Genomic DNA, 16,454 nt, shown 5'->3' on the forward strand with positions numbered 1-16,454 from the left:
TCAATTCAAGAATTACAATACATTTTCTGATTGAGCGCGGAAAAAAATCTGACCGATGTGTTACACACTTGTGTTCAATCTTACCCTAATTATGAAAAAAAAATGACCAGAGACTGTCAATTTCTCAAATTATAGACCTGAGAAGGGGTTTCAATCTATCCTACACCATTCAATTCTTTAAAAAATAGAGAAGAAAAATCAGCCACTCCCGATCCATGTAAACAGGAAATTATTTTCAGTAGAGCCGATCAGATTTAAAGAACTGTCAGAAACTCACATATTTTTATTGTATTGTGTGTGGTCACCTCAAGGTGGTTGAAACGTCTGCCCTAAGCTCCTAAGTTATATACAGTAAGTTATTACAACTAAGTTTTGCTTTTTTTTGTTTTTTTCTTGCTTAGTCAGAGATGCAAATAGTCATGACTTGCATGCATTGTAGATAAACTTAAAGAGAACCTGAACTGAAAATAAAAAGTCAAAATAACCATACACAGGTCATACTCACCTCCAATGTAGACTACTCCTCAATCTCTTTCTCCTCTCCTGCGTCCTGTTTGTCCACTGTGATCAATGGAATTTTCCGTCCACCATTGTAAAAATGGCCATTACCCCACAACTGCTTCCTGATCAGCACACTCTTAAACTGTCATATCGCCCACTTGAGCCATAGGGAAACATGGACATTACCTTGCACATTCATTTGTAACTGGCAGCTGCTGATATATAACTGACAGCAACTGGTATATTTCAGTTCTGACAATATATTGTCAGAACTGGAAGAGATCACTGTATGAAGAAAATGGTGAGCTTCTGAGAGGAACTGACAGTGAGGTTAGTATGTAATATTCATTTGCAGCTACGTTATGTGTTTATTTTACATAATTTTAACTCACTTCAGGTTCCCTTTAAAGTGAGCAAGAGCCGAAGCACCCTTGTGTATTTTACCATATATATCAGAGAGCAGGGTAGGTGTTTTCTCTGATGTTCCCACTGTTTCATTATTTATTGTTCAGCCTGCTTCTTATCAGCCCTGGTAAAATCCCAGACTGAGCATTCAGTCTGGCTTTGCTCAGGAATTTTTATAACAGAGTCTGTTTTCTCTGGTGTCTTTTTAAGCCCAAGCCTGCCCCCTTGTGGCTCTGCTCAGGAATCATTATAGCTGAGCCATTATAGCAAAACCAGACTGAATGCTCAGTCAGGGATTTTATCAGAGCTGGTAACAAGCAGGCTGAACATTTAAAAATGAAACAGAGAGCAGGGTAGGTGTTTTCTCTAATGTTCCCACTGATATATATAGTAAAATACATGAGGGTGCTTTATCTCTAGATTCAATTTAATTGCACCTCAGACGTCACTTGCGCATTCTCTATCAATTCCTTCTTTCTTCAATCGTTCATGTGTATACAGGTCGGCTGTTTGAGATAGTTAACCTTCGCCGATCGATGGTCAGCTTTCATTTCAACCAATTTTCTAATGTGTGTATGCACCTTTAGATCTGGACTGATCCAACTAAAGCTGTGTACACACTTGAAAATTATACCGCCTTCCATGTAGTATATGAGCCATACTCTGCAGAGTCTATTCTATGGAGCTGCACTCCCCATCAGACAGAAATCTTACCCCCTTCCATGTAGTATGAGAGCCATTCTATGGAGCTGAACTCCCCATCAGACAGAACTCTTTGCAAGATTCTGCACACACAGATGCTGTACAGACACAAAAGATCAGTATCTGCAAAAGATCAGTTCCTGCAAAAGATCCGTTCCTGCAAATTGCATTCATAGTCTATGAGATCTGCACATCATCATACACACCTTGTTTAACAGACATTCATCTGCAGATCAGATCCACCAGGATGGATTTTCAGATCTGCAGATGATTGTCTGATCTGCAGATTAATGTCAGCTAAACAAGGTGTGTATGAGGATCTGCAGATCAGACTATGAATGCAATTTGCAGGAACGGATCTTTGGCAGGAACTGATCTTTTGCAGATACTGATCTTTTGTGTCTGTACAGCATCTGTGTGTGCAGCATCTTGCAAAGATTTTTTTTTCTGATGTGGAGTTCAGCTCCATAGAATAGACTGTGTAGGTATGGCTCTCATACTACATGGAAGGGGGTAAGATTTCTGTCTGATGGGGAGTGCAGCTCCATAGGATAGACTGTGTAGGTGTGGCTCTCATACTACATGGAAGGGGGTAAGAATTCTGTCTGATGGGGAGTGCAGCTCCATAGAATAGACTGTGTAGGTGTGGCCCTCATACTACATGGAAGGGGGTAAGATTTCTGTCTGATGGGGAGTGCAGCTCCATAGAATAGACTGTGTAGAGTATGGCTCTCATACTACATGGGAGGGGGTAAGATCTCTGTCTGATGGGGAGTGCAGCTCCATAGAATAGACTGTGTAGGTGTGGCTCTCATACTACATGGAAGGGGGTAAGAATTCTGTCTGATGGGGAGTGCAGCTCCATAGAATAGACTGTGTAGGTGTGGCCCTCATACTACATGGAAGGTGGTAAGATTTCTGTCTGATGGGGAGTGCAGCTCCATAGAATAGACTGTGTAGAGTATGGCTCTCATACTACATGGAAGGGGGTAAGATTTCTGTCTGATGTGGAGTTCAGCTCCATAGAATAGACTGTGTAGGTGTGGCTCTCATACTACATGGAAGGGGGTAAGATTTCTATCTGATGGGAGTGCAGCTCCATAGAATAGACTGTGTAGGTGTGGCTCTCATACTACATGGAAGGGGGTAAGATTTCTGTCTGATGGGGAGTGCAGCTCCATAGAATAGACTGTGTAGGTGTGGCTCTCATACTACATGGAAGGGGGTAAGATTTCTATCTGATGGGGAGTGCAGCTCCATAGAATAGACTGTGTAGAGTATGGCTCTCATACTACATGGAAGGGGCTAAAATTGGTCTGTGGTCTTTAATTAATCTTTCAAGTGTGTATGTAGCATTAGTAAGTGCAATTAATTGGCAAAATGTGTATTGTATTTGCATGAGAAACAGGGAGTTCGGCATCATTTACACCAAACCATATTTAGTTGCCATGGTTTCAAGAATGCCCAGAAGTCATTATAGAAGCTAATTATGGCCATTAGAAGAGGATTTTGCACTTAGGCAAAGGTGCCCATTAATGATCCAATTTCCCGAACAATTGACCAGCTGATACAATCGTTCAGGCCCACCGAAAGCTCAAATCAGACTAAAAAAAATTGATCAAAAATTCAGATCAACAGAACGATCGATAGATTGATCATTTGTCGTCGATTTGCACCATTAACGATATCCGATTGATCAATCGTACAGGTGATTGTAGTGTTAGGTATTCATGCCCGTTAAAAGCTGGCCACAGACAAAATTCAGGAAAGTTGATACTTTTGCTACTTTCGAAGAAAGGGGGGGGGGGGGGAAGATGATGACAAGATGTTGTTTCATTCCACCCCCCCCATCCCCCAGTGACACCAGCCTGTCAGTGATCGCTTTTCTCACATTGAAGAACACGGCCTCCAGCCCTGCGGCGGTCACAGGAAGCCATCTTGGCGTCAGGCGGCGAAGAAGAGGATAAATCTTAGTTTGGTATTTCACACGCCGCCGTGGTGGCGATCGGCGCGGATGAGGCATGCACCTGTCATCGCCAGAGAAGACTTGATGGCACGGCTATGTTTTAACGTACGTTCCCAGCAGTGAGAGCGCGCATTTGTTAGACCGCCGATAACGCCAACCATTCATTTCACTTACGGGGTCCCTGCGGAATCATAAGGATAATGCCACGTCCTTATGTCAAATTACGAGTGATGGGGACACAGCGACCGGCTCCTCTGCCGCCCAATCCGATAAAAGCGGTTCCGAAACGCACGCCGTGCTGAGGGGTGGGGTTCTTTGGACAAGTTATACATCTGGGGAATTTTAAAGGGATTTTTACACCTGTGATATTCTAATTTAGGGCAATCTACCACTTACCCTGCCAACTAAACAAAGGATACGCAAATCTATAACTTACTGTAAGTCTATTTTACCTGGAGATGGTCAATGACAGGTTAATAACACAAATTGTATGCTGCTTGCATTGGTGCATCTGATTGGCTCAATATCAACCTGCATACAATTTACATAAAATCAGCTAATTTACCATCAGTACAGGCACAGAGTAACAGCTTATACTGTATATACTGGAGGCAGCAGAGATCAGCACACGCTGCAGCTAATTTACCATCAGTACAGGCACAGAGTAACAGCTTATACTGTATGTACTGGAGGTAGCAGAGATCAGCACACGCTGCAGCTGGTTTACTATCAGTACAGGAACAGAGTAACCGCTTATACTGTACATACTGGAGGTAGCAGAGACCAGCATACACTGCAGCTAGTTTACTATCAGTACAGGTACAGAGTAACAGCTTATACTGTACATACTGATGGCAGCAGAGATCAGCACACACTGCAGCTAGTTTACTATCAGTACAGGCACAGAGTAAACGCTTATACTGTACATACTGGAGGCAGCAGAGACCAGCACACACTGCAGCAAGATTACCATCAGTACAGGTACAGAGTAACAGCTTATACTGTACATACTGGAGGTAGCAGAGATAAGCACACACTGCAGCTAGGTTACTATCAGTACAGGCACAGAGTAACAACTTATACTGTACATACTGGAGGTAGCAGAGATCAGCACACACTGCAGCTAGTTTACTATCAGTACAGGCACAGAGTAACAGCTTATACTGTACATACTGGAGGTAGCAGAGATCAGCACACACTGCAGCTAGTTTACTATCAGTACAGGCAGACAATAGTTTATAGCATACATACTGGGGTTAACATGCCTGTATGTGGGGAAAAAAAATGTGTAAACTATATAATGGAGGTTTTCTCTAACAGGGCCTCATTTCAAGTTGTTTTAAGCACACACAGCCACTAGCACGCTCCCACTTTAACCACTTGCTGACCGCCCACAGCCGATGGGCGGCAGCAAGGGCTGGGCCCAAACGACCGCAATACGCCCATCGTCGTCGGCGGGCGTGGTTATGCGGCGATCGCGTCATTCGTGAAGCGATCAGCCACCGGCGACAGGCTCCGCCCCCTCGCTCAGTAACCCGCCGGGCCATTCGGAAGCGCCGGCGGGTTACTAGCTACCGGATCGCCGCCATACAAGTGTATAATACGCTTTGTAATGTATACAAAGCTATTATACAGGCTGCCTCCTGCCCTGGTGGTCCCAGTGATCGAGGGACCATCAGGGCAGGCTGCAGCCACGCAGGTAAGCACCCAAGCACACTGATCTCCCCCTCTTCCCTCTGATCGCCCACAGCACCCCTCAGAACACCCCCCGCCCACCCCTCAGACCTCTGTTTGCACCCAATCACCCATCAATCACTCCCTGTCACTATCTGTCAGCGCTATTTTTTTTAACTAGTCCCTAAACTGCCCCCTGGGGGCTCCCGATCACCTCCCTACACTCTCAGATCCTCCACAGACACACACACCCCCCCTGTGTACTGTATACATTGATCCTCCCCTGTAATCCCCTGTCATTCACCCGTCAATCACCCCGTCACCACCTGTCACTGCCTCCTATCAGATCAGACCCTAACCTGCCTCTTACGGGCATCTGGTCACCCTCCCACACCATCAGATCGCCCGCAGACCTACCCTCAGATCACCTCCAAAGTGCATTGTTTACATCTGTTCTGCCATCTAATCATCCACTGATCACCCATCAATCACCCCCTGTCACCACCTGTCACTGCTACCCATCAGATCAGACCCCTATCTGCCCCTAGGGCACCCAATCACCTGCCCACACCCTCAGAACGACCTCAGACCCTTCCAGACCTCCCCCCCGTGTACTGTATACATCTATTCTCCCCTGTAATCACCCATCAATCACCTGTCAATCACCCCGTTACCACCTGTCACTGCCTCCCATCAGATCAAAACCTAACCTGCCTCTTACGGCCATCTGATCACCCTCCCACACCATCAGATCGCCCGCAGACCTACGCTCAGATCACCTCCAAAGTGCATTGTTTACATCTGTTCCGCCATCTAATCACCCACTGATCACCCATCAATCACCCCCTGTCACCATCTGTCACTGCTACCCATCAGATCAGACCCCTATCTGCCCCTAGGGCACCCAATCACCTGCTCACATCCTCAGAACGACCTCAGACCCCCCCCCCCCCCTGTGTACTGTATACATCTATTCTCCCCTGTAATCACCTGTCATTCACCCGTCATTCACCCATCAATTACCACCTGTCACTGCCTCCCATCATATCAAAACCTAACCTGCCTCTTCTGATCACCCACCCACACCATCAGATCGCCCGCAGACCAACGCTCAGATCACCTCCAAAGTGCATTGTTTACATCTGTTCTGCCATCTAATCACCCACTGATCACCCATCAATCACCCCCTGTCACTGCTACCCATCAGATCAGACCCTAATCTGCCCCTTGGGCACCCAATCACCCGCCCACACCCTCAGAACGCCCTCAGACCCCAGCCCTGATCACCTCGTCAGTGCATTGCTTGAATCTATTCCCCCCTCTAATCACACCTTGATACACTCATCAATCACCTCCTGTCACCCCCTAGCACACCTACCCATCAGATCAGGCCCTAATTTGCCCCGTGTGGGCTCCTGATCACTCGGCCAAACCCTCAGATCCCAATCAGACCCCCTTCTGATCACCTCCCCAGTGCATTGATTGCATCTATTTTCCCCTCTAACCACCCCCTGAGACACCCATCAATCACCTCCTGTCACCCCCCCCCCCCCCCAGCACTCCTATCCAACAGATCAGGCCCAATACAAACTGTCATCTAAGAGGCCACCCTGCTTATGACCGGTTCCACAAATTTCCCCCCCTCATAGACCACCTGTCATCAAAATTTGCAGATGCTTATACCTCTGAACAGTCATTTTGAGACATTTGGTTTCCTGACTACTCACAGTTTTGGGCCCCTAAAATGCCAGGGCAGTATAGTAACCCCACAAGTGACCCCATTTTAGAAAAAAGACACCCCAAGGTATTCTGTTAGGTGTATGATGAGTTCATAGAAGATTTCATTTTTTGTCACAAGTTAGCGGAAATTGATTTTTATTGTATTTTTCTTTCAATTGTGTCAATTTCCGCTAACTTGTGACAAACAATAAAATCTTCTATGAACTCACCATACTCCTAACAGAATACCTTGGAGTGTCTTCTTTCTAAAATGGGGTCACTTGTGGGGTTCCTATACTGCCCTGGCATTTTAGGGGCCCTAAACCGTGAGGAGTAGTCTAGAAACCAAATGCCTCAAAAATGACCTGTGAATAGGACGTTGGGCCCCTTAGCGCACCTAGGCTGCAAAAAAGTGTCACACGTGGTATCGCCGTACTCAGGCGAAGTAGTATAATGTGTTTTGGGGAGTATTTTTACACATACCCATGCTGGGTGGGAGAAATCTCTCTGTAAATGGACAATTGTGTGTAAAAAAAAAAAAATCAAAACATTGTCATTTACAGAGATATTTCTCCCACCCAGCATGGGTATGTGTAAACATACACCCCAAAACACATTATACTACTTCTCCTGATTACGGCAATACCACAGGTGTGGCAGTTTTTTGCAGCCTAACTGCGCTAAGGGGCCCAAAGTCCAATGAGCATCTTTAGGCTTTACAGGGGTGCTTACAATTTAGCAACCCCCAAAATGCCAGGACAGTAAACACACCCCACAAATGACCCCATTTTGGAAAGTAGACACTTTAAGGTATTCAGAGAGGGGCATGGTGAGTCCGTGGCAGGTTTCATTTTTTTTTTTGTCACAAGTTAGCAGAAATGGAAACTTTTTTTTTTTTTGTCTCAAAGTGTCATTTTCCGCTAACTTGTGACAAAAAATAAAATCTTCTATGAACTCACCATGCCTCTCAGTGAATACTTTGGGATATCTTCTTTCCAAAATGGGGGCATTTGGGGGGTATTTATACTATCCTGGAATTTTAGCACCTCATGAAACATGACAGGTGCTCAGAAAAGTCAGAGATGCTTGAAATTGGGAAAATTCACTTTTTGGCACCATAGTTTGTAAACGCTATAACTTTTACCCAAACCAATAAATATACACTGAATGTTGTTTTTTTTAATCAAAGACATGTAGCACAATAAATTTGGACAAAAATGTATACAAAAATTTTACTTTATTTGAAAAATGTCAGCACATAAAGTAAAAAAAAAAAAAAATATTTTTTGACAAAATTCATGTCTTTTTTGATGAATCATATAAAAACTAAAACTCGCAGCAGCAATCAAATAGCACCAAAAGAAAGCTGCGTTATTGACAAGAAAAGGAGGTAAAATTCATTTAGATAGTAGGTTGTATGACCGAGCAATAAATCGTGAAAGCTGCAGTGGTCTGAATGGAGAAAAAGGCTCTGGTCCTTAAAGAGTAACTGTCAGGCTACAAAAGCTAATTTAAACCTCTATTCTCCTGTGTTAAACAGTTTAGAAGGAAGCCAAAAAGGCATTACTGAAGATAAAAATCTCTCTTACATTTGATGTGTGCTTATCAGCAAAGCTGTTATTCCCAAGCTCTTAAGAAGACGCAAGCCGCATACCATACTGCAAAGCATTCTGGGGCTCTCCCCTCGGCTGCTAATGAGAAGTTACAGGGTCAAGTAACAATAGCATGTAACTAAGTCCAGCACACAGCACTGATAAATCTCCTGGCAAAGTACACTACAGGAGTCCACTATTGTTCCTAGCCACATGGCTCATTAATATTCACTGCACACTAGTGTTATTCAGTACGAGCTTTTCTGTGATCAGGAAGCAGGCAGGACATGACGACACATTTGGCTTCATAGGAGACAGACAAACATGGAGCCTGCCATGAGCTGTCAGGAGCATCATTCTCTGCAAATACTATATAAAGATTCTGTGAAATCCAAACGTGGACAGTGAAATGCATATGTAATGTAAGTACAGCCTATATTTAGCTACTGATATATGTGTTTATTTTCTCTGAGACCTTATACCTAACAGCTCCTCTTTAAGGGGCGAAAAGAATGCGGTCCTTAAGCCCAGATCGATGTGAACGTCTGTATCTCCTCTGGAAAATTCCACTGGAGTTACAGAAAGGAACACAATCAATTTCCATTATCTACGGTGCAAACTAAACATTCGTCCCCTGCAGACGCGGGTAATTCACAATAACGCAGCTTCGTTGTTTTTTTTCTGCCGCAGGACGGCGAATGTGCACCGCCGATGATGGAACATCTGCGTCTTTGTGTCGGGCGTTTTAATATGCAAATTGTTCCCGAGAGGAGAGTCTCAGGATTCCGGAAAACCAGGCGCGGAATTGACAAAACTGCCGCCATCGGCGCGAATCGCGACTTCATTACCTGAGCTTGCAGCGCCAGATGGAACGCGCCTTTCTTAAAGGGGAGCAGATCGCCGCTGTTGTTCCTCGTTCCTTCCGGATAGATCCACACCTTCAACTGAAGAGAGAGAGGAGATCAGTGACATGATAATCGTCAGACATTCACCACACACGCCAGACCGTCCCCAGCGCAACGCAAAGTGCCAATTCACCTCTATTAATGAATATCTATATTACAGGTCATCGAGCCGCAACCCTAACCTAATATAATATTATTAAAATGACCTTTTCAACAAAGCCTGCACCTAGCGATCATTTTGTAAATTCTTATTACACTCCCTGTAGCCGTGGCAACAAGAACATTTAAAAAGGGCGCCGCGGTAATTTGGGTGCTGGAGAAAGATGCTAGCGGAATATTGGTAAAACTACCAACATTTCACTACTTCAAGCTGCTAGTAAAATATCGGTAAAAAATAACAATATTTTACCCCATGCCTAACCTCAACTCAATCCTCAACGCAAAATGCCTAACCACTTACATAACCGATGCTTAACCCTAACCGCCCCAAACCGAACCCTAACCTTAAAGGACAACAGTACCGAGAGGGATATGGAGTCTGCCCTATTTATTTCCTTTTAAGCATTACCAGTTACCCGGCAGCCCTGATGATCCGCTGCCTCTAATACTTTCAGCATCTAATACTTTTAGCCATAGACCCTGAACAAGCATGCAGCAGTTCAGGTGTTTCTGACATTATTGTCAGATCTGACAAGATTAGCTGCATGCTTGTTACTGGTGTGTGATTCAGACACTACTGCAGCCAAATAGAGCAGCACGGCTGCCAGGCAACTGGTATTGATTAAAAGGAAATAAATACGGCAGCCTCCATATACTTCTCACTACAGTAGTCCATTAACTGATCCCCGACACAAAATGTCTAATCCTAAACGGGCCCCCCCCCCTCCAACGGATGCCTAACCCTAAACACCCTTCATCCGATGCCTAACAGTAACTGATTCCCCAACCAATATCTAACCGCCCTCAACTGATGCCTAACCCTAACCATTCCCCCAACCAATGCCTAAACCCTAACCGCCCCCAACTGATGCCTAACCAACCCCAACTAATGCCTAACCACTCCACAAGCAATGCCTAACCCAATCTGCCCCCCAACTGATGCCTAACCCTAACCGCCCCCTAACCGACGGCTAACCCTAACCAATCCTGTCAGAATTCTAGTGGTTTTATTTATGCAGGAAAAGCTGTCATATGTGTATGTATATATAAATATTAATAATCAATACAGTCCTTCTAAAGAAATAAATAATTATTGTTAAAACCTATAATATAAATTTAATACTTTGAATTACATGTAAACTGGATTCTGCCAGTGATAGAGAGTGAAACTTTTATAAGGTTATTTTAACTTGTAAGCTAGAAGATTGTTGACAACATGTACTTGTTACAAGGCCAGCAAGAAAATATAAAAATTTCCCAGACATAGAAAGTCAAAATATGAATAAAATAAAACAAAGAAGGTGTTTTCCCAATTAGTTAAAGATGATTCAATGATGCCACCTGGCGGTTTCATGGTCTTATATAATTAATACTGCTTGTAATTTATGATGAGATAGTGACCTCTGCCGGTTGACATTATTATATTTATTCATAAGAAAGGCAAATATATAGAACATGATTTTATATTATTAAGATTGAATATGTAATTATTTCTTATATGATTAATTGTTTGAAGAAGAATTATATAATAAGGGCTCGTTTCCACTGTTGCGGTGCGGAATCGCTTGGATTCCACCGCGGACGAAATCGCATGCGGATGCGTTTCCGCATGCTGTTTTTCCTGCGATTCCGCATGCAATTTCGCATGGCTAAGAAGCAGGCGAATTTAACCATGTCACTGCCTGTGTAAATTGTCATAGCATTACATGCGAAATCGCAAGCGAAATCGCGGGGAAAACCGCATGAAATAGCCGCATGCAATTTCCCTATTAAAAGCATTGCGGGCGATTCGCCTGCATTCCAGCCGCACGTGAAATCTGACGGCTCTGCCTTGCAGATTTCCCCCGCACACCAAAACGCATCCGCACAACGCACAAGTGGAAACAATCCCATCCACTTGTATTGCCTATGCGAATCCGTATGCGGTGCCCGCATGCAGATTCGCTATAGTGGAAACGAGCCCTTATATTTAAATGAGTACATTAGAAGCCCTGTATGCTTCAATAAGCCTTAATTGCTGAAGGCTCTTACAGATCTGTGTACAGTGTTGTCAGCCTGACCTGGGAAAGTACAGACATTACAAAAACTAATTAGCAGAAGGGGATATTATCAGAAATGCGTCATGAATGACATTGTTTAGTCTCAATGTCTGGGGCAGCCAGCAGACAAGATGGCTGGTGACGTCCATTTTTAATCAATTGCATCAGAAATGACCTGATTAGAATGTGTAAGCACTCCAAATGACATTAATTCCCACAAGATAAGGTAATTAAGGAATTTATAAACAATATTATGATTTAGGTATCCAAACATGATAAAGCATTGACGCATGGAAGCTTTAGGCAATCAGAACCTGGGATTCAGGGAAAGTCCAGATTAGGCAGCCATATTGCTTCCTATCCCTATAAAAGTAGGAGCTGAAAGCTCATAGTTTGCAGAAGCCCAACAATCTCCTGAGAAGACACACGAGGCAGAAGCTACCTTCCCACAAGTGGTTCTAGATGCTGAAGAGATGACAGAGAAGGGGTAATAAGCTTAATATTCTGGTGATTTACTTTATTAATTTTTCAGCATTAAGTTTTGTTAAGGTGTTAGCAAAAAGTTTTTTTAGAAGCTATTTTTTATGCTATTTCTTTAAGAAGATAACTACAAGTTTTACACAGCTACTAGATACACAGCTATTGATACAGATGAGACTATTTTTGATCCTATTCTACATAACACAACCGTTATATTACTTTTTGAATGTACTTAGAAGATTGATGATTGCTTGGCTATAAAGCCTTGATGAGATGGAATACTGTTAGAAGGAAACACTACTTGGAACTGTTCATATTTTGTATATATGCTGTATGATAAGCAAATACATTTTTTATATAAAATCATATACTGAGTGCTCTGATTCATTTCAAGGTATACCGTCAATCTATAATTACTGTTATAGAGGGTTCAGACCCCGCTATGCCGGATTTATATGATAGCAACGCTTTAAAGGCTGGTCCTTTACTGAGTTAGCAATCATGAAAAAGGCAAGAACCGCTCAGATTTTTGACAACCCCAACCGATGCCTAACCACTCCGCAAGCAATGCCTAATCCTATCCGCCCCTCAACTGATGCCTAACCAACCCCCAAACTGAAGCCTAACCCTAACCATCCCCACATCTGATGTCTAACCCTAACCGCCTCCTAACCGATGCCTAACCGCCCTGCAAGCAATGCCTAACCCAATCCGCCCCCCAACCCATGCCTAACCCTAACCGCCCCTTAAACGACGGCTAACCCTAATTAACCCCAACTGATGCCTAACCACTCCGCAAGCAATGCCTAACCCAATCCGCCCCCCCCCCAACTGATGCCTAACCCTAACCAACCCCAAATGATAACTAACAGTAACTGATCCCGAAATGCAAAATGCCTAACCATTACCCCCCCCCCCCTCCCCCCCTTACAATCCCTCATACACACTGCAGCTACTACAGAGCCGACTACAGAGGTACCAAGACTTCTGAAGCATCCAAACTACCTGATTCGGTGGAAAGAGCTGCCCGCCCGCAGGAAACTGATCCAGATATTTGTTCTGGCATCTCCGGTTTCCTCTGCACTGTATCTTTTCACAAACGTTTGCTCTCAGGCCATGTGCGTCCACGCCCCCTTACAGCCTCCTGCAATCTATTGCTATAGGTTATATGTATTTGTATCATTCACAGCATAATATACTGCAGTGGCTCACAAGGATAATCATCGTCTTGTAGAAAGAAAAAAAAAAGAATCTAAGGAACATTGGCAACAATAACAAAAAATAATGCAAAAAAAAATAAATGTATCTGCGGTGCCCCTTCTGTCGACCCCCGACTGGTGACAGATTATTTCAGGGGGAACGGCGGCGTGTGATTTATCCCGAGACGGCTGGAGAGGAAATTCACAGCATCATTTACTTCCATTCATTATTTATCCATCGTTATATATTACTATTTATGAGCACACTGCTCCTAAAACTGGAACTTCAGTAAAACTTTACACTTTTTTTTTCCAGGGGCTAATTATATCAGATTCTGAGGAGCTGTCGGAAGGTTTGGAATTGGATGGTGTAGCGGATGCCTATTATGTATTTATATAGCACTGACCTCTTCTGCAGCACATTACAGAGTACATAGTCATGTCACTGACTGTCCTCAGAGGAGCTCACACTCTAATCCTATCATAGTCATAGTCTAATGTCCTATCATATTATTATTATGTATTTATATAGCACTGACATCTTCTGCAGCACTTTACAGAGTATATAGTCATGTCACTGACTACCCTCAGAGGAGCTCACACTCTAATCCTACCATAGTCATAGTCTAATGTCCTTCCATATTATTATTATTATGTATTTATATAGCACTGATCTCTTCTGCAGCACATTACAGAGTACAGTCCTGTCACTGACTGTCCCCAGAGGAGCTCACACTCTAATCCTACCATAGTCATAGTCTAATGTCCTATCATATTATTATTATGTATTTATATAGCAGTGACATCTCCTGCAGCACATTGCACAGTACATAGTCATGTCACTGACTGTCCTTTAGAGGAGCTCACACTCTAATCCTACCATAGTCATAGTCTAATGTCCTACCATATTATTATTATTATGTATTTATATAGCACTGACATCTTCTGCAGCACATTACAGAGTACATAGTCATGTCACTGACTGTCCTCAGAGGGGCTCACACTCTAATCCTACCATAGTCATAGTCTAATGTCCTATCATATTATTATTATGTATTTATATAGCAGTGACATCTTCTGCAGCACATTACAGAGTACATAGTCATGTCACTGACTGTCCTCAGAGGAGCTCACAATCTAATCCTACCATAGTCATAGTCTAATGTCCTACCATATTATTATTATTATGTATTTATATAGCACTGACATCTCCTGCAGCACATTACAGAGTACATAGTCATGTCACTGACTGTCCTCAGAGGAGCTCACAGTCTAATCCTACCATAGTCATAGTCTAATGTCCTGCCATATTATTATTATGTATTATATAGCACTGACATCTCCTGCAGCACATTACAGAGTACATAGTCATGTCACTGACTGTCCTCAGAGGAGCTCACAATCTAATCCTACCATAGTCATAGTCTAATGTCCTGCCATATTATTATTATGTATTTATATACAGCACTGACATCTCCTGCAGTACATTACAGAGTACATAGTCATGTCACTGACTGTCCCCAGAGGAGCTCACACTCTAATCCTACCATAGTCATAGTCTAATGTCCTACCATATTATTATTATGTATTTATATAGCACTGACATCTCCTGCAGCACATTACAGAGTACATAGTCATGTCACTGACTGTCCTCAGAGGAGCTCATACTCTAATCCTACCATAGCCATAGTCTGATGTTATTCTATATTAATATTATGTATTTATATAGCAGTGACATCTTCTGCAGCCTGCTGTGGTACAACACTCCCTCTCTCCATCCCCCCCAAAAAAATGAAAAAGAAAAGTTTAGTTTTAGCTTGAGTTGGGCGTAATGAGGTGCGGAATATTCCAATAAATAAGAACACAGGACACCTGACCTATACTTCCACCTTACGGATCCTGGGAATAGACGGCGCTGCACGTTTCCTTACCGGCGACATCGGTATAAATCACAGCAGGCCGTTCCTTTGAAATAATCTGCGGCAATAAATGTGCTTTCTAAATTCATTTGTGTTCCCATAACACGAATTAGGAGCGTAATTAAAACCCGCTGTCATTTTTGGCGGCCCTCTAATAAGAACTGTAATAATTCACATTCCTCCGGGGAGCGCTCTCTGCTGCGCCGCGGCCTCTGACAGCCGCCGACTCAGCGATTTCCGAGAGACGCGGAGACCATTAGAGCCGCCGCTGGGAGCGTGCGGCCCGCGAGTGTCACTACTCACGTTGTCACTGGTCATGGCCTGCGCCACCCCCGCCATGATGGACTTGGCATCGCTGGTGCGCTTCCGGTTAATGTAGATGACGCCACCGAGATAGGTAACGAGCCCCACAGAGCCGGCGTACATCAGCTCCTTCTTGGCGATCTGCACACAGCGATCCGGAAGGATCTCCATCAGACCTGATGCACAAAAAGAAAAATGGGAGATTTAAAAACTTTTAGGGGCGGAGACACAAACTACTGCAGGGATATCTCACCATTGTGGAAGGAGACAAACCCCTGCAGGGAGATCTCACCATTGTGGGAGGGGAGGAGACACAAACTACTGCAGGGAGATCTCACCATTGTGGGAGGTGAGGAGACACAAACCACTGCAGGGAAATCTCACCATTGTGGGCGGGGAGGAGACACAAACTACTGCAGGGAGATCTCACCATTGTGGGAGGGGAGGAGACACAAACCACTGCAGTGAGATCTCATCATTGTGGGAGGGGAGGAGACACAAACTACTGCAGGGAGAGCTCACCATTATGGGAGGGGAGGAGACACAAACTACTGCAGGGAGATCTTATTGTGGGAGGGTAGGAGACACACACTACTGCAGGGAGATATCACCATTGTGGGACTGGAGGAGACATAAACCACTGCAGGGAGATCTCACCATTGTGGGAGGGGAGGAGGCACAATCTAATGCAGGGAGACCCCACCATTGTGGGAGGGGAGGAGACACAAACTACTGCAGGGAGATCTCACCATTGTGGGAGGGGAGGAGACACAAACCACTGCAGGGAGATCTCACCATTGTGGGAGGGGAGGAGACACAAACCACTGCAGGGAGATCTCACCATTGTGGGAGGGGCAGAGACCCAAACTACTGCAGGGAGATCTCACCATT

General features: G+C 44.1%; 1 protein-coding gene across 1 annotated transcript in view; it reads right to left on the reverse strand.

Annotated features, from left to right (window-relative positions):
• The window catches only part of AGPAT2 (1-acylglycerol-3-phosphate O-acyltransferase 2), an 83,906-nt gene that overhangs the window by 5,677 nt on the left and 61,775 nt on the right, over positions 1–16,454 (reverse strand). Inside the window, exons 3-4 of the mRNA XM_068249942.1 lie at positions 15,564–15,739; positions 9,408–9,503 (exon numbers count right to left, since the gene is read on the reverse strand). Coding sequence (XP_068106043.1) covers positions 9,408–9,503; positions 15,564–15,739 — 272 coding nt within the window. The remainder of the gene's footprint in view (positions 1–9,407; positions 9,504–15,563; positions 15,740–16,454) is intronic.

The sequence above is a fragment of the Hyperolius riggenbachi genome, chromosome 8 (assembly GCF_040937935.1).
Source record: "Hyperolius riggenbachi isolate aHypRig1 chromosome 8, aHypRig1.pri, whole genome shotgun sequence".
Taxonomy (NCBI): Eukaryota; Metazoa; Chordata; class Amphibia; order Anura; family Hyperoliidae; genus Hyperolius; species Hyperolius riggenbachi.